The sequence below is a fragment of the Denticeps clupeoides genome, chromosome 2, assembly GCF_900700375.1.
Source record: "Denticeps clupeoides chromosome 2, fDenClu1.1, whole genome shotgun sequence".
Taxonomy (NCBI): Eukaryota; Metazoa; Chordata; class Actinopteri; order Clupeiformes; family Denticipitidae; genus Denticeps; species Denticeps clupeoides.
In genome coordinates this window covers 34,536,626-34,551,967 of record NC_041708.1, presented here as the reverse complement: position 1 = coordinate 34,551,967, position 15,342 = coordinate 34,536,626, and the positions used below count along the sequence as shown (strand labels likewise).

At 44.0% G+C, this 15,342-nt stretch overlaps 1 protein-coding gene across 3 annotated transcripts in view; it reads left to right on the top strand.

The window, feature by feature from the left end:
• The window catches only part of LOC114766327 (semaphorin-5A-like), a 100,980-nt gene that overhangs the window by 34,954 nt on the left and 50,684 nt on the right, over positions 1-15,342 (top strand). For all 3 annotated transcript variants that reach the window (XR_003742780.1, XR_003742779.1, XM_028957044.1), the window contains exons 5-7: positions 7,830-7,892; positions 11,465-11,563; positions 14,184-14,397. Coding sequence is in view for 1 of the 3 variants with exons in the window: in XM_028957044.1 (XP_028812877.1) it covers positions 7,830-7,892; positions 11,465-11,563; positions 14,184-14,397 (376 nt within the window). In the remaining 2 variants the exon portion in view is untranslated. The remainder of the gene's footprint in view (positions 1-7,829; positions 7,893-11,464; positions 11,564-14,183; positions 14,398-15,342) is intronic.

Sequence of the window (15,342 nt, the reverse complement as noted above, 5' to 3'; positions counted from 1 at the left end):
CATTTTACCACCGGTAGGTCTGTATGGCTGCCTACCGTTCCTTTTGCCCCTGGTGAGTTAAGCATCTTGTAACCCAGTAAGCGAGCATGCAAACACCGACACGTTAAGGGATTTATTTGGGCTCTGTCCCAGGCGAATAGCGGCAGGCTTCTGTGAAGGGGCCAGACGGTGGCTTCTTCACATGCCAAAAGAACAGGGGGGATCTCCATAAAGAAAGGACCCCCCTCGAGGTGAGAGCAGATCGACCAGGAGCGGGCCGCCTTTTGTTTGTGCCCATTGAAAAGAGAGATGGCTGTGGAAAAAACCGCCATGCCCTGCTGCAAAATTTCAGCCATTTCTCTTTTATGCCACTTGTTGGGGCTTATTGAACCAGCTGGAGCGAATCTCGGTGCTTCGCCTGGCCTTGGCGGACTCTGCCTCGGGCCGCTGTCTGAAGAAAAATGGTGTAATAATCTTTTTAAGGGCTTCAGTGCCAATTTAAAATTGACCCAGGGCCCACTTTCCTTTTGCATCTGACTCCATGTCAGTTGTGTGTTTAAAAATTTGTGGAGTGAAGCCCTCAGGACTAAGCCAAATTGTGTGGTAGTAAAAGTGTTGTGTGATTTAGTCTCCCAGTTTTCTCCTGGGTTTAGTTGTAGTGTGATTTTCTTGCAGTAGGCGAAAGGCTTTTTTCTAACTCTACAATTAAACACATCAGAGTGTTTCTTTAGTGGATTCATCTATGCCCGTGGAGCTCACATGCTTTCACCTGCGTTTATTGCTGAAAAACATACCATACTATAAAATACACTAAAACGACTAACGCAGCCATCGAACTGAAATGGATAAAAAATGTAAAAAAGACCATGTGGTGAGGGAGAAGAGAATAGAGTGTGTAGAAAAACTCTTTCTCCCTCCACACAAAGCACTGTATTCAACCACTCCAATTTTATGTTACCTGGCAGAAAGAGGCATGGCACAATAGAGGTTAAAAATGAACAGTTTCTAATTTATTAACACCGGTAAATAATTATTGTAGTTACATGTGAATATTGAATGTAAAAAGGTACCAAGGTTACAGAGAAAATAAAAATGAGAAGAAGAGAAGAGAAAGAGAGGGAGAGAGAAAGGCTCAGAAGCCTTCCGGCTTCCGATGGAAAAACCTCTGAGCAAGAGAGCCCAGAGTTCCCTTTTTCCACATGTGAGCAGACCCCTGGCCTACAGGAAGTTGTCACTGGCCTACAGGAAGTTGTCACTGACCAATCAGAACCTGTTGTTTCTGATGTCACGCCCCCGGTGCCTCCCATTTGGGGAAGACAAAGAGGGTAGGCAGTCCATTCTTACAAAAAAAAAAGCTTTTCCCTGCTACTGCCATTATGTGTAGTGGCATATTCCCGGATAACTATGTTGAGAAACTAGCCATCAGAATTCAATCGTACCACTACGCGTTTCCTTAGCTTAGCCTGTGATTTCTTGTCAGACGGCATGTATGGGGGCTGAGTCGGACACAAAAGGCACTTGAAAGTGAAAGAGTCCTTTTTTGCTTGCAAGCTGGTGTGTTCTAAACATCTGTTTGTCCCATAATCAAAGTGTGCATTATGACTACACGTCACGGCTTTAATGAGTGGCCTGTTGTAGTCTGGTATGTCCAGACCGTTTCAGCTTCACCACATTTCCAGGTGGGGTCCAGGAAGGAGTTTGACCCGCCATTGTTCTTTTGCGTTTCTCTACTTCTCAATTGTTTAAATATAGACTTGACAATCAGCTACCCAAAATAGAGTTTGCTTAACTCGTTGTAGTGACATAACTGTGATTGTGACGTAGGTTTGATGTAGATATATTAACCTTGAGTGAAAGTGTTGTTTTAAAGTATTAAAACATTGTGCCATAGCACAGGAAAGGCATGGACACCGTCTTTGCATGGAACCGTATTGCAATATTGGTAGTAAAGGATTTGGCAGATTATATGCCCATTATTGAAATGAACTTGCTGCCCTAACCTTATTGATTTTATACAGTTTACAATTAAAGGATTGTTGAGGAAACAGGAGCAATGTTCACAACAGAACGTGTGGACACATCCCGAGATTGAATACAGCACAGAGTATAGAGTATGGATACATTTTGATAGGTTGGTCCAATTTATTTGCATACATAGTCATTGCACAGTGTCACAGTGCAACTGGTGATAATGCCCCTTGCCCCGTGTCTGATTTTTGCACCACAAGGTGTCCAATATAAACCAGTCATCCAAGCAGTGTGCAGTTAATTCAGCATAGGATAGCATAGTTGGAGCTTTATTGAGCATCAGAAACTTATTTGAGTCCAGTATTTGTAATTGGGTGCTATTACCAAGCCATGAGGTTGGTAATTGAACGAGATTCATTTACAAGCTTGGATTCTGCTGGCATGCCTGGCTCCAATGCTCACAAAGCCACTGCTACTATCCTGAAAAGCTCCAAATTAGCTCACAGATGACACGTCAGGCTGATGGTCTCTTCAGGCCGTCTTCTTGCCCCGGAAGGAGAGGTTCGGGCAGGAATGTGTCGACTAAAGTGCTAATCTCACCTTCTGGCTGTGCTCAGAGGGACATGGGGGCAGGGTTGCGTAGCCCCTTGCCCGTGGTCTGCAGGGAGGGTTATCCACTCAGCGGTATAGCCGGTGGCACCACAGCTCCATTGTTTCTCCTTTAACTGTTCATTTCTGCAGCAGGGGGTTGCATTGCACCCTTGCTCAGCTGTACTTGTCTCGCTCCTGGCTCCCCGGAGCCTCTGCGCTTTCTCGCTCTCACCCCTACCCGGCCGGCGCCACTCGGGCCCGGACCGCACAGAGACACTGATTAATTGCGCTGGTGAGTTTTCATTGTGCTAGCATTACACCGCGCCGCAGAGCTGATGAATGAACACCTGCGTCAAATTTCCCTCCCCGCGCTCGCGGTATCCGCGGGGCAGAGACCTTCCGAAAATGGTTTATTTTAAAATCCATCTTCTCCTGACCAGCTACCCAGCACATCAGGGGGAATGCCTGTTGCCAGGGTTGTGGCACAGGTTTCAATTCTGTTCTCATGTATTGAAACAGAAACCACATATGATGGATAGTTCATTTTGGAACTCATTTACAAAAACATTTTCATGATACATTTACATTTTTGGAGATACATTAGCATGATGTTTCCTTATAGGGTGGTAGTAGCCTATATATACACACTCGCCTATGAACCAGAAGGTTCAAATCTACCATTGTGTCCCTGAGCAAGACACTTAACCCTAAATTGCTCCAGGGGGGACTGTCCCTGTAACTACTGATTGTAAGTCGCTCTGGATAAGGGCGTCTGATAAATGCTGTAAATGTAAATGTAAATTCTAAGTAGTCTGTGCAGTTCTTCCCATACAATTGATCCCAAATTGAGCTAATTTCACCATGTAACCTGATTCCCTGTGTGCACCCAAAAGACAAAAGTATTCCTACAAATGACTGTTGTAGCCCATCAGCAACAGGTGGCTATGCTCCTTGTCCTAGCTCTCTTTCTACAGGACTTGTCCTAAAGCTCTCATGATTTACCTCTCAGACCTGTAGTTAAGTACAGTTGAAGAATCCGAAAGTATCAGCCTTCAGAAGGCTTTTTGCCAGATCCGGCCTCTCTATAGCCTCGCTACAGCGGTTTGCCCTCTATCCAGGCACAGTGTCCGACTCGCAGCTCTCCCAGGGCACTGCAGCAAACGTCTGGAGCCCATGGTGCTGGGCGAGCTCCCTTCACCCGTCTCCCTGGCACGCTCTCTGCGAATCCCCCCTCCTCCCCACCGAGAGGACAGTTATCATGGTGATTTAGGTTAGTGTTCAGCACTCGGCTCCGAGGAGATGAATCCCAAAGCACAGTTTGACGCATGCTTTATTCAAAATGCAGCCGAAAAGGAGTCATTATTGCAGTGGATGGTGTTATCACTTCTGAAGCTTATTGCTCTCGTTTTTTTTTTTTTTTTTTTTTTTTACTTTTATAAAAATGTACGTATGGATTTCCAAAAGAATTCTTACACTATAATATTTTCACCACCTTGTGTAGTTATGACACCCAAATTACAAAACTCTGATAATAGAATGAATATTCAACTCATAATAATTTCTCTGGCAATTACAGACCTTCGGTGAAACAATTACTTTGGCTGATTAGCTGCTAGCAGAACACTTGCGTTAATTCCTGCTAATTCAATCGCTTTAAATAAACTCGTTTTTTAAATGCATGGACTAAAGTGGCGCGAGCGGGCCAACTTCGCCAACACGCTCAGTAAAGCTGACAGGCTCATTTTCGGAAGGGCACGGAACACTTCGCCCTGGTCTGTGGTCATATGTGGTCATTATATTGTGATAATAAGTACTCAGCAGCTGGTGGAAGAGTGGCCCATTTACATTGGTAATGAGAGGAAATGCGCAGCTTTTAGCTCAGGGTCGGATCAGGCTCGTGCTGGATTTGATGGACAGGGTTTTTTGGTGTTTTTTTTTTTTTTGGGGGGGGGGGTTGTGCTGGCAGAAGAGAGAAGAGAGACTGTGAGACAGATAGCGTCCAACTCTATACATCAGCAAGTCCCCACCATCCCCCCTGATTAATTCGTTGAGAATTTTTTTAAAGTACTTTACTTTATTTCGCAGATGCTTTTATCCAAAGCGACTTACAAGAGGAAGACACCAGCAATTCTCCTTCGATTTCTATAGAATATTGAGTTTACAAACTAAGAGCCCTGATTAGGCTCAAACTTGTCAGTGAAGAGCATGCTCAGAGATTGTTAGGTGCTAGACGAAGAAAAATTATAATGTATTTATATATTTTTGTATTGTTTGTGCAGTGTGTACGCATGTGCATGTGAAAGTGTTAGATTTGTCTGTAATATCTTTTGAACAAGTAGAATAAGTAAATTACAGTTTATTGATTATACACGTATGGACATAATACATAAATGGAAATGATTTGCAAGCTAACAGCCATTCATTTATCTAAAATATATGGACAGCGTTGCCAAATAGACGTCCCTGCTCCCAACCTGAGTGTACAGTAAATTCCTGTGCCCATTCAGGACAGCAGAGAGTACCTTGGCCAGATCCACAATGTTCTGCCTCACCCACCACACAGGCACAATGGCCCCTCAGTTAAGCCCCGTCTGCCATCTGAACCCCCGAAGGACAGCGTGGGGACTGAATGGCATCTCATTAAAACCAGTACTTCTGTAGCAAGAATAGCATTCCATGTTTGTCGGCACGACGGACAGTGTGAGGAAAGAATTTTTGTGTGCAAGCCCAGCCCAAACATTTATGCTAATAGGAGCGTGTGTTGAATATCTCAGAGTTATTGACCACTGTTACTGAACGTGTGTTTTTATGAAACAGCTCAGTTTTGTCATGTTTTTAGGAACTGCTTTGGAGGAAAATGGTATTAACATTATCCAGCTATGGCATCATTGATCTTTCCTCGGTATTATGATACCATTAATAAATGCTGCAGTCAAATGATGAAGCATGGCTCTCTGAGATTAAATTGTTTACACAGTAATGACCATTTCTTGTGCAATTTGTAAAGCGCAGACCATTTGTCAAGATAATGGTTTCGTTAATTACACCTAATCCAGCGTCAAACGTCACTTGTATAGGCTGCTTTCAAGATTGGCCACAGGGAGGTGCCTGCCATTTGTTTGGGCTAGAGTGTAATATGCGTGAACTCCCCCACGCGGACCCCGCCGAGCCTCTCCACTGCCGCATGTGCATGCCAAGTCTTTTGCTGACACGCACTTTGTTTTTAAGGGTGACTGCCCCCGAAATAGCCCAGATTTGGCCTGGAATGCGAGCTGGACTGTTGTCAAATGGACGTAGCGGTGGGTTCGCCGCTGCAGCCAACCCCTGGGCTCCCGGTCCATCTGTGTGCGATGATGTGCCCGCCCTCTGCCATTGTTTACACAAAGCCCCGGTCCGAGAACGGAGTGCTGAAAAACCTCGGTCCTCTTCTGGTCGCAGGTCGTGTTTTCATCTTCCCATCCTTCAGGGAAAGGATGACGAAGAAGCTAAAATAAGAAGATGGGAGGGTGAAAGAACTGTAATATGTGTAGAGTGTGGCGCGTGTCTGCTAATTAAGTCAAATTGAATTTGTTTTGGGACAGATTAAAACAAGAAAGTGAAATGTCGATTTGATACACTGCAGCACAGCACATGTTGCACACAACAAAATGTGTCTTATGCTTTTAAGCCATGACCTCAGTGAGCAGTGGGCAGCACTGTGTGGGGACAGTACTTTGCTCAAAGGCACCTTGGTGTTTCAGTATTCGAACCCACAACCTTCCGGGCCACCACTGCATTGTTAGTTTTTACTGGTGTGTAAGCATTGGGTCTGGGGTTCGTCAATAGAGCTGTCAGGCATAAAAAGTTTGGCCCAAACACGACCTGAGCCCCACAGAATCTGGCAAGTACAGCCTTTAAAGCCTGAACATCATTCATTCAGGTCAAAATTACTCCATACCGCAGACTAGGCTTTCGTTACGGGCAACTAAAATATAATTGCCAGAGGCTGGCGTCCATTTTACCTGGTCAGCCACGGGCCTGACCCTGACCCTACCCATCGGGTTTGTCCAGCTCGATAAAGATGTCCAGCTGTATTACTTTATACCTTTTCTCACTATGAAATGGTTCCTGAAATATCATATCAAATATGGCCGGTCTGGCAATGCTGGAATGCCCTTCCCTCTCTGTTTCTCTTCTGAGATAAGCATCGAGCAACATGCTAAGCCCTTAAGATACCTTTAAGATTAATGTACATGTAATAATGTTTGTGCATGTATCATTAGTGCCCCACAAGTCTGATCTTTCTCATAATCTTGCATCGGCTACTAAATCAAACAGCCGGAAAGATTATCGGCGCTTTAATTCAAGAATTCTGTTTGTCGAAATAGCGCATTTTACATTAGTTAACGTGAACTATGTGTTACCTCGCACAACCAAAATTTCTCCCAAGGTTTTTTTTTTTTTTTTGTTCTCAGAAATGTTTGCAGTGGCTTATGCAGTGTTTGCACTATTTCCTCTTCCCCCTCCAGGCCATGGAGACATACGAGCCGCGCTCCCTCATAAAGTCCTGATAAAAGATTCTTCAGGCTCCACTGCAGAGGAAATGGAATAAAATTTCACCCAAGTGGTTATATTTCAACCCCTTGGTCATATTTTATCATGCATACATTAAGTAGGATAAACCTGCCTTACTAAAGTTTGTTCCCCATTTCAGTCCCTCCTTAAAGGTCTCTATTTGTGGAAAGATAAGATTGTTGAACTTTTAGGAGGTAGCAGATTGTGCTGTAATGTAATTGTCTTAAAGCGTTCGTAGATGAATAGCATTGGAAAGTGTGGCTTGCATATGTTTAACTGCGCTTCTGCCACTGCATGAATGGATCAATAAAAGGCCACCAAGAACTTTTTTTAGGATAAGGGCAGATTTTTTTTTGTCTCTTCAGACAGCTTTATCTGTCCTTTCTATAGTTAAATTTGAAAAGTAGGTCTGGTTAGCCTTGCACAGACTCACATTCAATCACACTCACATTCAGGCTGCAGAGACCGAGAAAAGATTTTCCCCTTCTGCGTGACTGTGAACCAAATTCATTCCATTATCCTCCCTACATCCAGCCAGTCCGTGTCGACCAATCTCGCTTACCCCCTGTGACAGTCAGTAATACACAGCTGAACAAGCTGTAAATGAAATTAATATAGAATTCCGGGAGTTTTGGGGAAATGTCCGGCAGCACCTGCGGCCCGCTTTATGCTGCTTCCTGCTGGATTACGCCTGGTGAAACTAACACTGTCTGTTGTATTCTCTGTCACCTCCACAGGAAGCTGAGTGGCATTGTGACGAGTTCACCAAAGGAGCCTGCTTCAGCCGGGGCAAGTCTGAGGTGAGAATTTTACATATCCAGTTCAGGCTAGTCGAGTCATTAATGGCCTTTCCATTACCTCGGAAACTGCTCAAATTGAGTGGTGGTTCAGCTTTTTTGTGTGTTCTGGCATGGTATGAGGAGGAACGAGAGGCATGGACAGTTGGTACCACTGTATGGAAACCCAGTCATGTTTCAACAGCATTTTGAACATTTCACTTCAACGGAAAAGCAACTTTTGTCTCCACACAATATCGGTAAAGATTACCTCTAGTCTGCACTGGATAATTAACATCGGGGTGAATTGCAGAGATGCAAACATCTTCTACGTTTACAGATTGTCTTCACATCAGGAGGGTCCCATGCGTCTTACGTTACGTCTGCTCCTCCCCATAATGTGGCTGAATGGCATTAACCAAAGAGAAGAATGGCCCCAGCCAGCCCAAGGCTGAAACTGCATTGCGTGTTTTAAAGTGGGTTGTGAACAAGATGCTCAGAAACAACAATTACCAAATGTTGCATGGGCGTTCAGTTCAGGAGGTCATATTTCAGAAGGGGTCATATGAGAAGAAAATAGCATTTTAGAACATAAGATCAGCCAGTGGGAGCAAGTTTGAGGTGGGTCACACAGAAAGAAAGTTAAGATAATATTTGCGCGCCAGGGCAACTAATTCAGGGCTGCCAGCAATCAAACATCTGCTATGAAATGCTCCCATGCTCACACAAGAAATCTCACACCAAGTCTATTACCATTGAAATGTTTAAGAGATGTTTACTCCCATATGCTGGACCAGACTAGACAAAACAGTCATGCCAATCTGTCAATGCTGCACGGAACTGAATTGAAGTTCAGAACAGTGTTGCCAGTTTTTCAGGCTTCAAATTTGACATTGTGGTTAAAAAAGGTTGAACACAATTTGGGCTGCTTGAAGGACAATTTGGCATTTATTTAAAACACGTGCGCCTACGTTAGTCTACTCCATAATTGTAATCTAGACAAAGAAACTATTAAGCCATTATAAAATACAAATTAACCAGAGCAAAATGATTATGAGGACAGAAGGTCCTTTTTTTAAAGAAAAAAAAAACCGTATACAAATAAGAGACATGTGCAGAGAGACATGAGACATTAAGCCTTAAGGTAGAGATCATCACTAGTGGAAAACAATCACAAATTATGTAAATTACCAAGATAATTGCTAAAGGCAGGGATATAAAGCACTGGGCTCTGTATTGTTTTAACTTTTGTTTATGCCATAACAAATGTGCACGAATCTCACAAGAGCCTGAAAAATTGAGTTGTACTCTAAAGCACAGCTAAATTCTGCAACGTGGACTCCCAGCATGCATCAGCTCATGGCCGAGCACCGGGGAGATTTATGTTTCACACAAAACCTCTACCTCTAATTTAAGGCCGAGAGCAACAATGAACAGTGAGACTAGCGGGGTTTGGGAAAGTGGTCTTGCTGGTCAGTGCTGGACTGTTTTATATAGCAGGGACGCCTGCCAAGTGTACAGTGTACTGTTGAACTCACCACCGTCCCACCGTCTGACCAAGCAGCCAGAGGGTCCCGGGCTTGTTGCCATGGTGTGTTCACCTTTGTTTGCGATGGCTGAGTGAACGAGAGCAGAGTCAAGCCATGGTCTGGCGACGCGGAGACGCTTTAACCCAAGGCCACGCTACTCTGACCCTGGGCTTGGAATACACTTGAGCTCTTCAGCCACTTCCCGGGCCTTCACTTGCCAGCTGGGTCTGACCCTCGGGTGAACCCCAGTGCCTGGTGTACATTTAAGGGGGGAGAGTAATTTTGATTGTGAGAAAAAGGCCTGGAGAAGGTGAGCCCGCGATCCATAATAAGCATTACGCTGCCCAACATGTGATTGTCATTGGGAATTACAGGCTGAGCCACCTCACCCTTGAGCGTGTGGAATTTTTGTGTGTTGTGTTGGCTTTGCATATGCATGTGCATTTATTTTTTTACTGTGAAGTTTTCCTGTATGTCTTTTGCAGACTGTAATGGACAAGACCAATGAATATTATTTCTAAAGGACAAGACGTTACAAACAGATCTCAAAGACAATTAATAAACACATCACACTGATATGTGGCATCAATTTAAATGTACATATATTTACACATGAAAGCAATATAAACATGTTTAATGAAAATTACATGAAATATAACCCCTGAGATTTAACTCCAGAGACCTTCCAAATGCACATTATGCATTTAAAAATGTTATATTGGTTAAGTTGCCAAAATGTACATTTTAATACTTGGTCACAATCGTGACCACTGGGAAACAACATAGTCCTTTTTTCCCAAAATCTTAAAATAAAAGTAGTGATGACAGTGCCCATTAAGCACAGAGTAATGAGATATCGTTCATTTTTTTCCTCATAACTTTATTATTGCGCTTCTCAACTCCCATCCCCTGAAACATCACCCACCACACACTCAGCTGTAACATTAACTCACCCATTACATAGTCTTTTTAAAAATATCTTGTGGATAACATTTCAAGGGGATGACTTTGACATTCTTGACAATAAGCTGGCGTGTCAAGAAGACTGAAAGATATAAACAGGTTGTCATGCACAAAGTGGTACTCAGGAGGTACCTCAGCCTATTCAGCAAGTCAACACTTGTGCCCTGTTCAAGGCTGTATCAGGAATGGGAGTGTACCCTCCTCAGTAGGGCTCCATATTGTACATGTACCCTGTAGGTGATGGAAGACTCTACAGCATGTAGCTGGATCGGATTGACTTGCCCTTGATGAACTGCATTCAAACACACGGTTTGCCAGCAAGGTTGGCAGAGTTGTGGGGAAAATTCAAGGAAATTAGCCCACACCCTCATTTCCCAATCCAGGTCCTATTGCACAGGCATCGACCACTTCAGGTCCTATCACTATCACGGTCACTTTCCACTCCATTTCTCTCAAGTGTGGGGGCAACGGCAATGCTACAAACAGTCGGTCCAACATGTAGGATAATTTAAAACTGTATTTAAATAAGTCAATATTGACTTACATTCATTCCCAATTCAGTACAATGTATTATGCTAGCGGTCACAAAATTGGTCACTTTTTTGACCATTGGGATTAAAATGAGTTATGGAGAAGGCCGAGTAAAATCAGGCACTCACTCTCACACTTTATGAGTTAACAAGCATCTTGATGAGGGAATAAAGTAGACCTTCTCCCGGCTCTGAATTTCTACTAAATCAGAGTCTGGAGAGGGAGCGCCCCTGAAAGCGGCGTGATTTAAGGGACTCCATATTTCTTATCTAAAGAAATAAATCAATAAAACCGGCCCCCGGTTCACAGGGCTCATGCTACCGCATATGGCAGGCAGAAAAATTTCAGAAAGGTTGAGAGCACTATTTCCTTCACAAGAACAAATACAGAGCGAGGTAGAGACGTTGCCCGTGCCCTTTACCGCCCTGTAAAGGGAATTCACGGCCTCTGAGGAGTGGTGTGAATCAAAGGTCATCAGCTGCACTCTCAGATCAATTGATGAAGTAGCAGACAGCACATCAGGCTGTGGCGTAATCCCTCATCACGCGATTCTTCCCTTTTCACTCTCCGCAGGAGGACTGTCAGAACTACATCCGCGTCCTTCTGGTTAATGGAGACCGGCTCTTCACCTGTGGAACCAACGCTTTTACCCCCATCTGCACCAATCGAACGGTAATGAGCCAAACTTCCTGTGTCTTGCTAATGGGCCCCATCATTACTTCAAATAAATATGCCCTGGAAAGTCTGGCCCGCGCCAGACTCTAGGTCCTGCCTGTTTATTGGCCGTCCTGCCATGGGACGTTTGTAATGTCATCTGTGTCTATCCTGAGCTATAAACAGCATGGTCACTGAACTGCAGTGGCTGCTCGTTGCTATGGCGACTCATGGTAAATGTCATGACCTTTGGGATTTAAGTCCATTGTTGTCAAAAGCATGCTTTTTTTGCTTGAATCTCTCATGGTTTATTGTGCATTGTTGTTGAATCCTGCATTGCCTTCTTCCATGAAATGACAGTATAAATCAGTTCTATGTTACTGGCGGACCATCCATATAAGCATGTAACTTATGAGCAGATTACAAACAGGAACAGGCATTTGATTCATCCAGGCTCAGCATGCAAGTAAGTAAATGTTGTTTGAAGTCCCTGCTTTAATTGGCAGGATTATATGTAAATCCAGTCTTCAAAAGTAAGCAAATGAAGATGACAGTGATATTATTTGCACTGATGATGGTCCGCCCAGCATGGCTTTGAAAAACGAGATGAATTAGTGTCTCAGAAGCTGAACGCTGCTGAGACGGAATGCTGCACCGTGCCAGTGGGGAGTGTTGCATGAAGAATATCAGGAATTAAAATAAACCACAGAGCTCTCTGTGTGCGTAAAATACACACCATAGATCTTCATCTTCACGAAGAAAAAAGAGCCACTGGTGATGCTAAGTCACTGCAGTGTCTTCCCCTGAGCACAGCTGGCTGGGTTGTGAAGTGCCCTCTTTCAGCCTCCTTGTTTAAAATGCACATTGGGTGGCATGTCTGTGTCCGCTGAAGCTGTGAAATGCAAACGTCTGAAGGTGGTCCTTCAGTGCCCGTCGTTCATCTTACTGAAAACCCAAAGAAGAGCCCCTCATTAGGTTCTGAGCTGCCACTGTGGAAGTGGCCAAGGAACTGGAAGTCTTTGGCTTCAGGTGGCCATGCTAATGCACCCAGCCTTCTGCGGCCACAAAGAATCGCTCTGTGCTTTTAAGGAAGCTGAGTCTCCATCGGTCGCCACCATGGACCACTTCCACGCACGATTTTCTGGATTAGCCATAAGGATGCCATTCAGATGATGTGAGAGGTGTGGCCAACAGCCTAAGAGACAAGATTATGATTCAGCATCAAACAGCAGACCAACTGACCTTCCCTGGGGGCTGTGTGATAAGAGAGCTGTCTGCTGGAATACTAATGCATCTCCTTATGTGGACGTGTGGAACAGCCACCACCGGCTATATCATTTCAACCTTGGGGTGCTGATTTAAATCCATTATTGCATAAAATGGAATTAATATTCCATATTCGGACTATAACCATATCTGCCCTAATTATAGAAAAGGCTGCATGCTGTTAAAACTATAATTTAAAGCATGTAACAACATTAAAGAGTTAAAGAGGACAAAGAAGATGCATTCTAACCTCTCTTTTTAATTTTGACTAAGAACAGTTATAAAGCCATATTGTTAAAATTCGGAACATGAGGAATGCTGGTTTAATGTAGTATCTTGAGGCAGCTGAAGTGGGCAGCAATATTGATGAGATTTTATGATAGCTTCTCCAGCGCAGCAGATGGACATTCGTCACTGTGCGCAGGAAAGGCAACCTTCTGCATTGTAAAGTTACATTAAAATTACATTAAACCTAAGGAATTGCACCAGTGATGCAGCCATTACCAGCTGCAGTTGGCCTCTTCCTCTCGCGCTAATGTCACTTTCCTTACGGGATGCTATTTGTTCTTTTGTGTGGATGCATGGTTAATGTCTCAATGATTTGGTCATATTCTTATAATTTTATTTTCATATAAAGACAGTCAGAATAAATATCAGAAGATTTGCATATAAGCACCAGAGCACCTGGCTGCCAAGTCAGGAAAACAAAGAGATTAATATTCAGTGTCTGGCTAGAGAGTGAGAAAGAGCTGGAGACAGAGAGGGTGAGCCTAGATGAATCGGGTGAGAGGTGGGGAGAATCGGGAATAATAAGCATGTTGGAGGAAGCGTTTTAGAGTGGAGGTGAGGTAAGTTCTGGGGTTTAGTCATGGCCATGGTGAGTTGTGGATATTGGTGGGTGTCTGTTGAGGGGAGAGTCAAAGTTGAGTGGGTGGGTGAGTTATGGAGAGGGGTATGGCGATGTGGGGATAGTTGTGGGTGTGAGTTGTGGATTGGATCAGGCTTGAGTTGGTTAGAGCTGGTGTCAATACTGCAGAGTAGGTGGTATTTGGAGGAGAGTGGGTTTGGGTATGAGTGAAGGCCATTGACAAAGTTTATGTGAGACTTCTGGAGAGTAGGTTTATTGAAGAGAAAAAGTAGTGATTGGTGGTACAGGTGACGTCTTGTCTCTAAAGGAATAACTTTGCAGTTCTGTTACGCAGTGACATTTTGAAGGCCGATCCTTCGTTCTTCTTGGATTAAGCACTTTTTACGTAACTGTAGCCTTGTGTTTTTTTCATCTTTCCTATTCAGCCAATACCAGTAATCTGACTCTGAATCTGTCTGAATACACTCAATCTTCCTCATATCCATTCCTTTTGTTATGCTCTAGCTGACCAACCTGACCGAGATTCATGACCAGATAAGTGGAATGGCACGCTGCCCCTACAACCCTGTGCATAACTCCACGGCCCTCATCACCTCTAGTGGGGAGCTGTATGCTGCCACAGCCATGGACTTCTCTGGGAGGGACCCGGCCATCTACCGCAGCCTGGGGGGATTGCCTCCTCTCCGGACTGCCCAGTATAACTCCAAATGGCTCAATGGTACGTCAAGAAACTTGAGGCGTGGTAATGGTGGTGTTTTCATGGCTTGCAGTGTCTGTAAAACAAACCATTATTCTAAAAGGAGTATAGCCAACCCCTCTCTTGAGAGCCACTGCTGGATTTATCCCTCATTAAATACCCCCGGTAAAAAGAGCTGCCAGGTCCATGCTCTTTTGACCACAATGACTGTCAAAAGCAGGACTATTGGCTGCTGAATATTGCATATTCAGTGCTCTCCTGAGCCTGGGACTTGTGTACTACATGTGCATCTGTTGGCTATCTGAATACAGTCATGGTCCATGGGCAAAACGAATGCAGCTTTAAGAAAATAATAAATGCTTTACAAGTGACTGTGAGTTGTTGGGGGGAAAGTAATAACTATGCAAATGCTAAGCATTGCAATCTGAATTGCCACCTAGGCAGTTCCGTCCCCTTCCCCCGTGCTTTTTTTATTACTGCAGACAGACTGAATGTGAAAAACTTTATTGTTTATTAAGCTGTGAGTCATCATAATTCATAATGTGAGTCATCTGGTATTTCAAAATTTCTGATGTGTATGGCTGTCTCAGAAGCACATGGCCGGTTCTAGCTCATTATGACATTGAGAGCCTAAGGTCCCGGTCAGGTCCGTACTCTGGACACAAGCTGTGGAAAGATGCCGTTATGTTTTGGAGAGCATTCCTGGATTATCTATGGGAGACTAGACAGTCCCAACTAGTCCGCTGTAAAACTTTGAAACTAGCTGTCCTTGTAAATATTGATTGCAGTGACACTCTCTTTTCGTCCTCTATCTATTTCTTGTTGAGAAGGACATAAAAGTGATGTTCCTATCTGACACAAAAAAAGCAAATCAAGTCCTTAAGTGTTTGATCTGACTTCCCACCTGGATCCTTCACCTCAAAATTGAAGAGCTTGCTTCATTTGTTGGGTAGAAAGAGGAGGTCA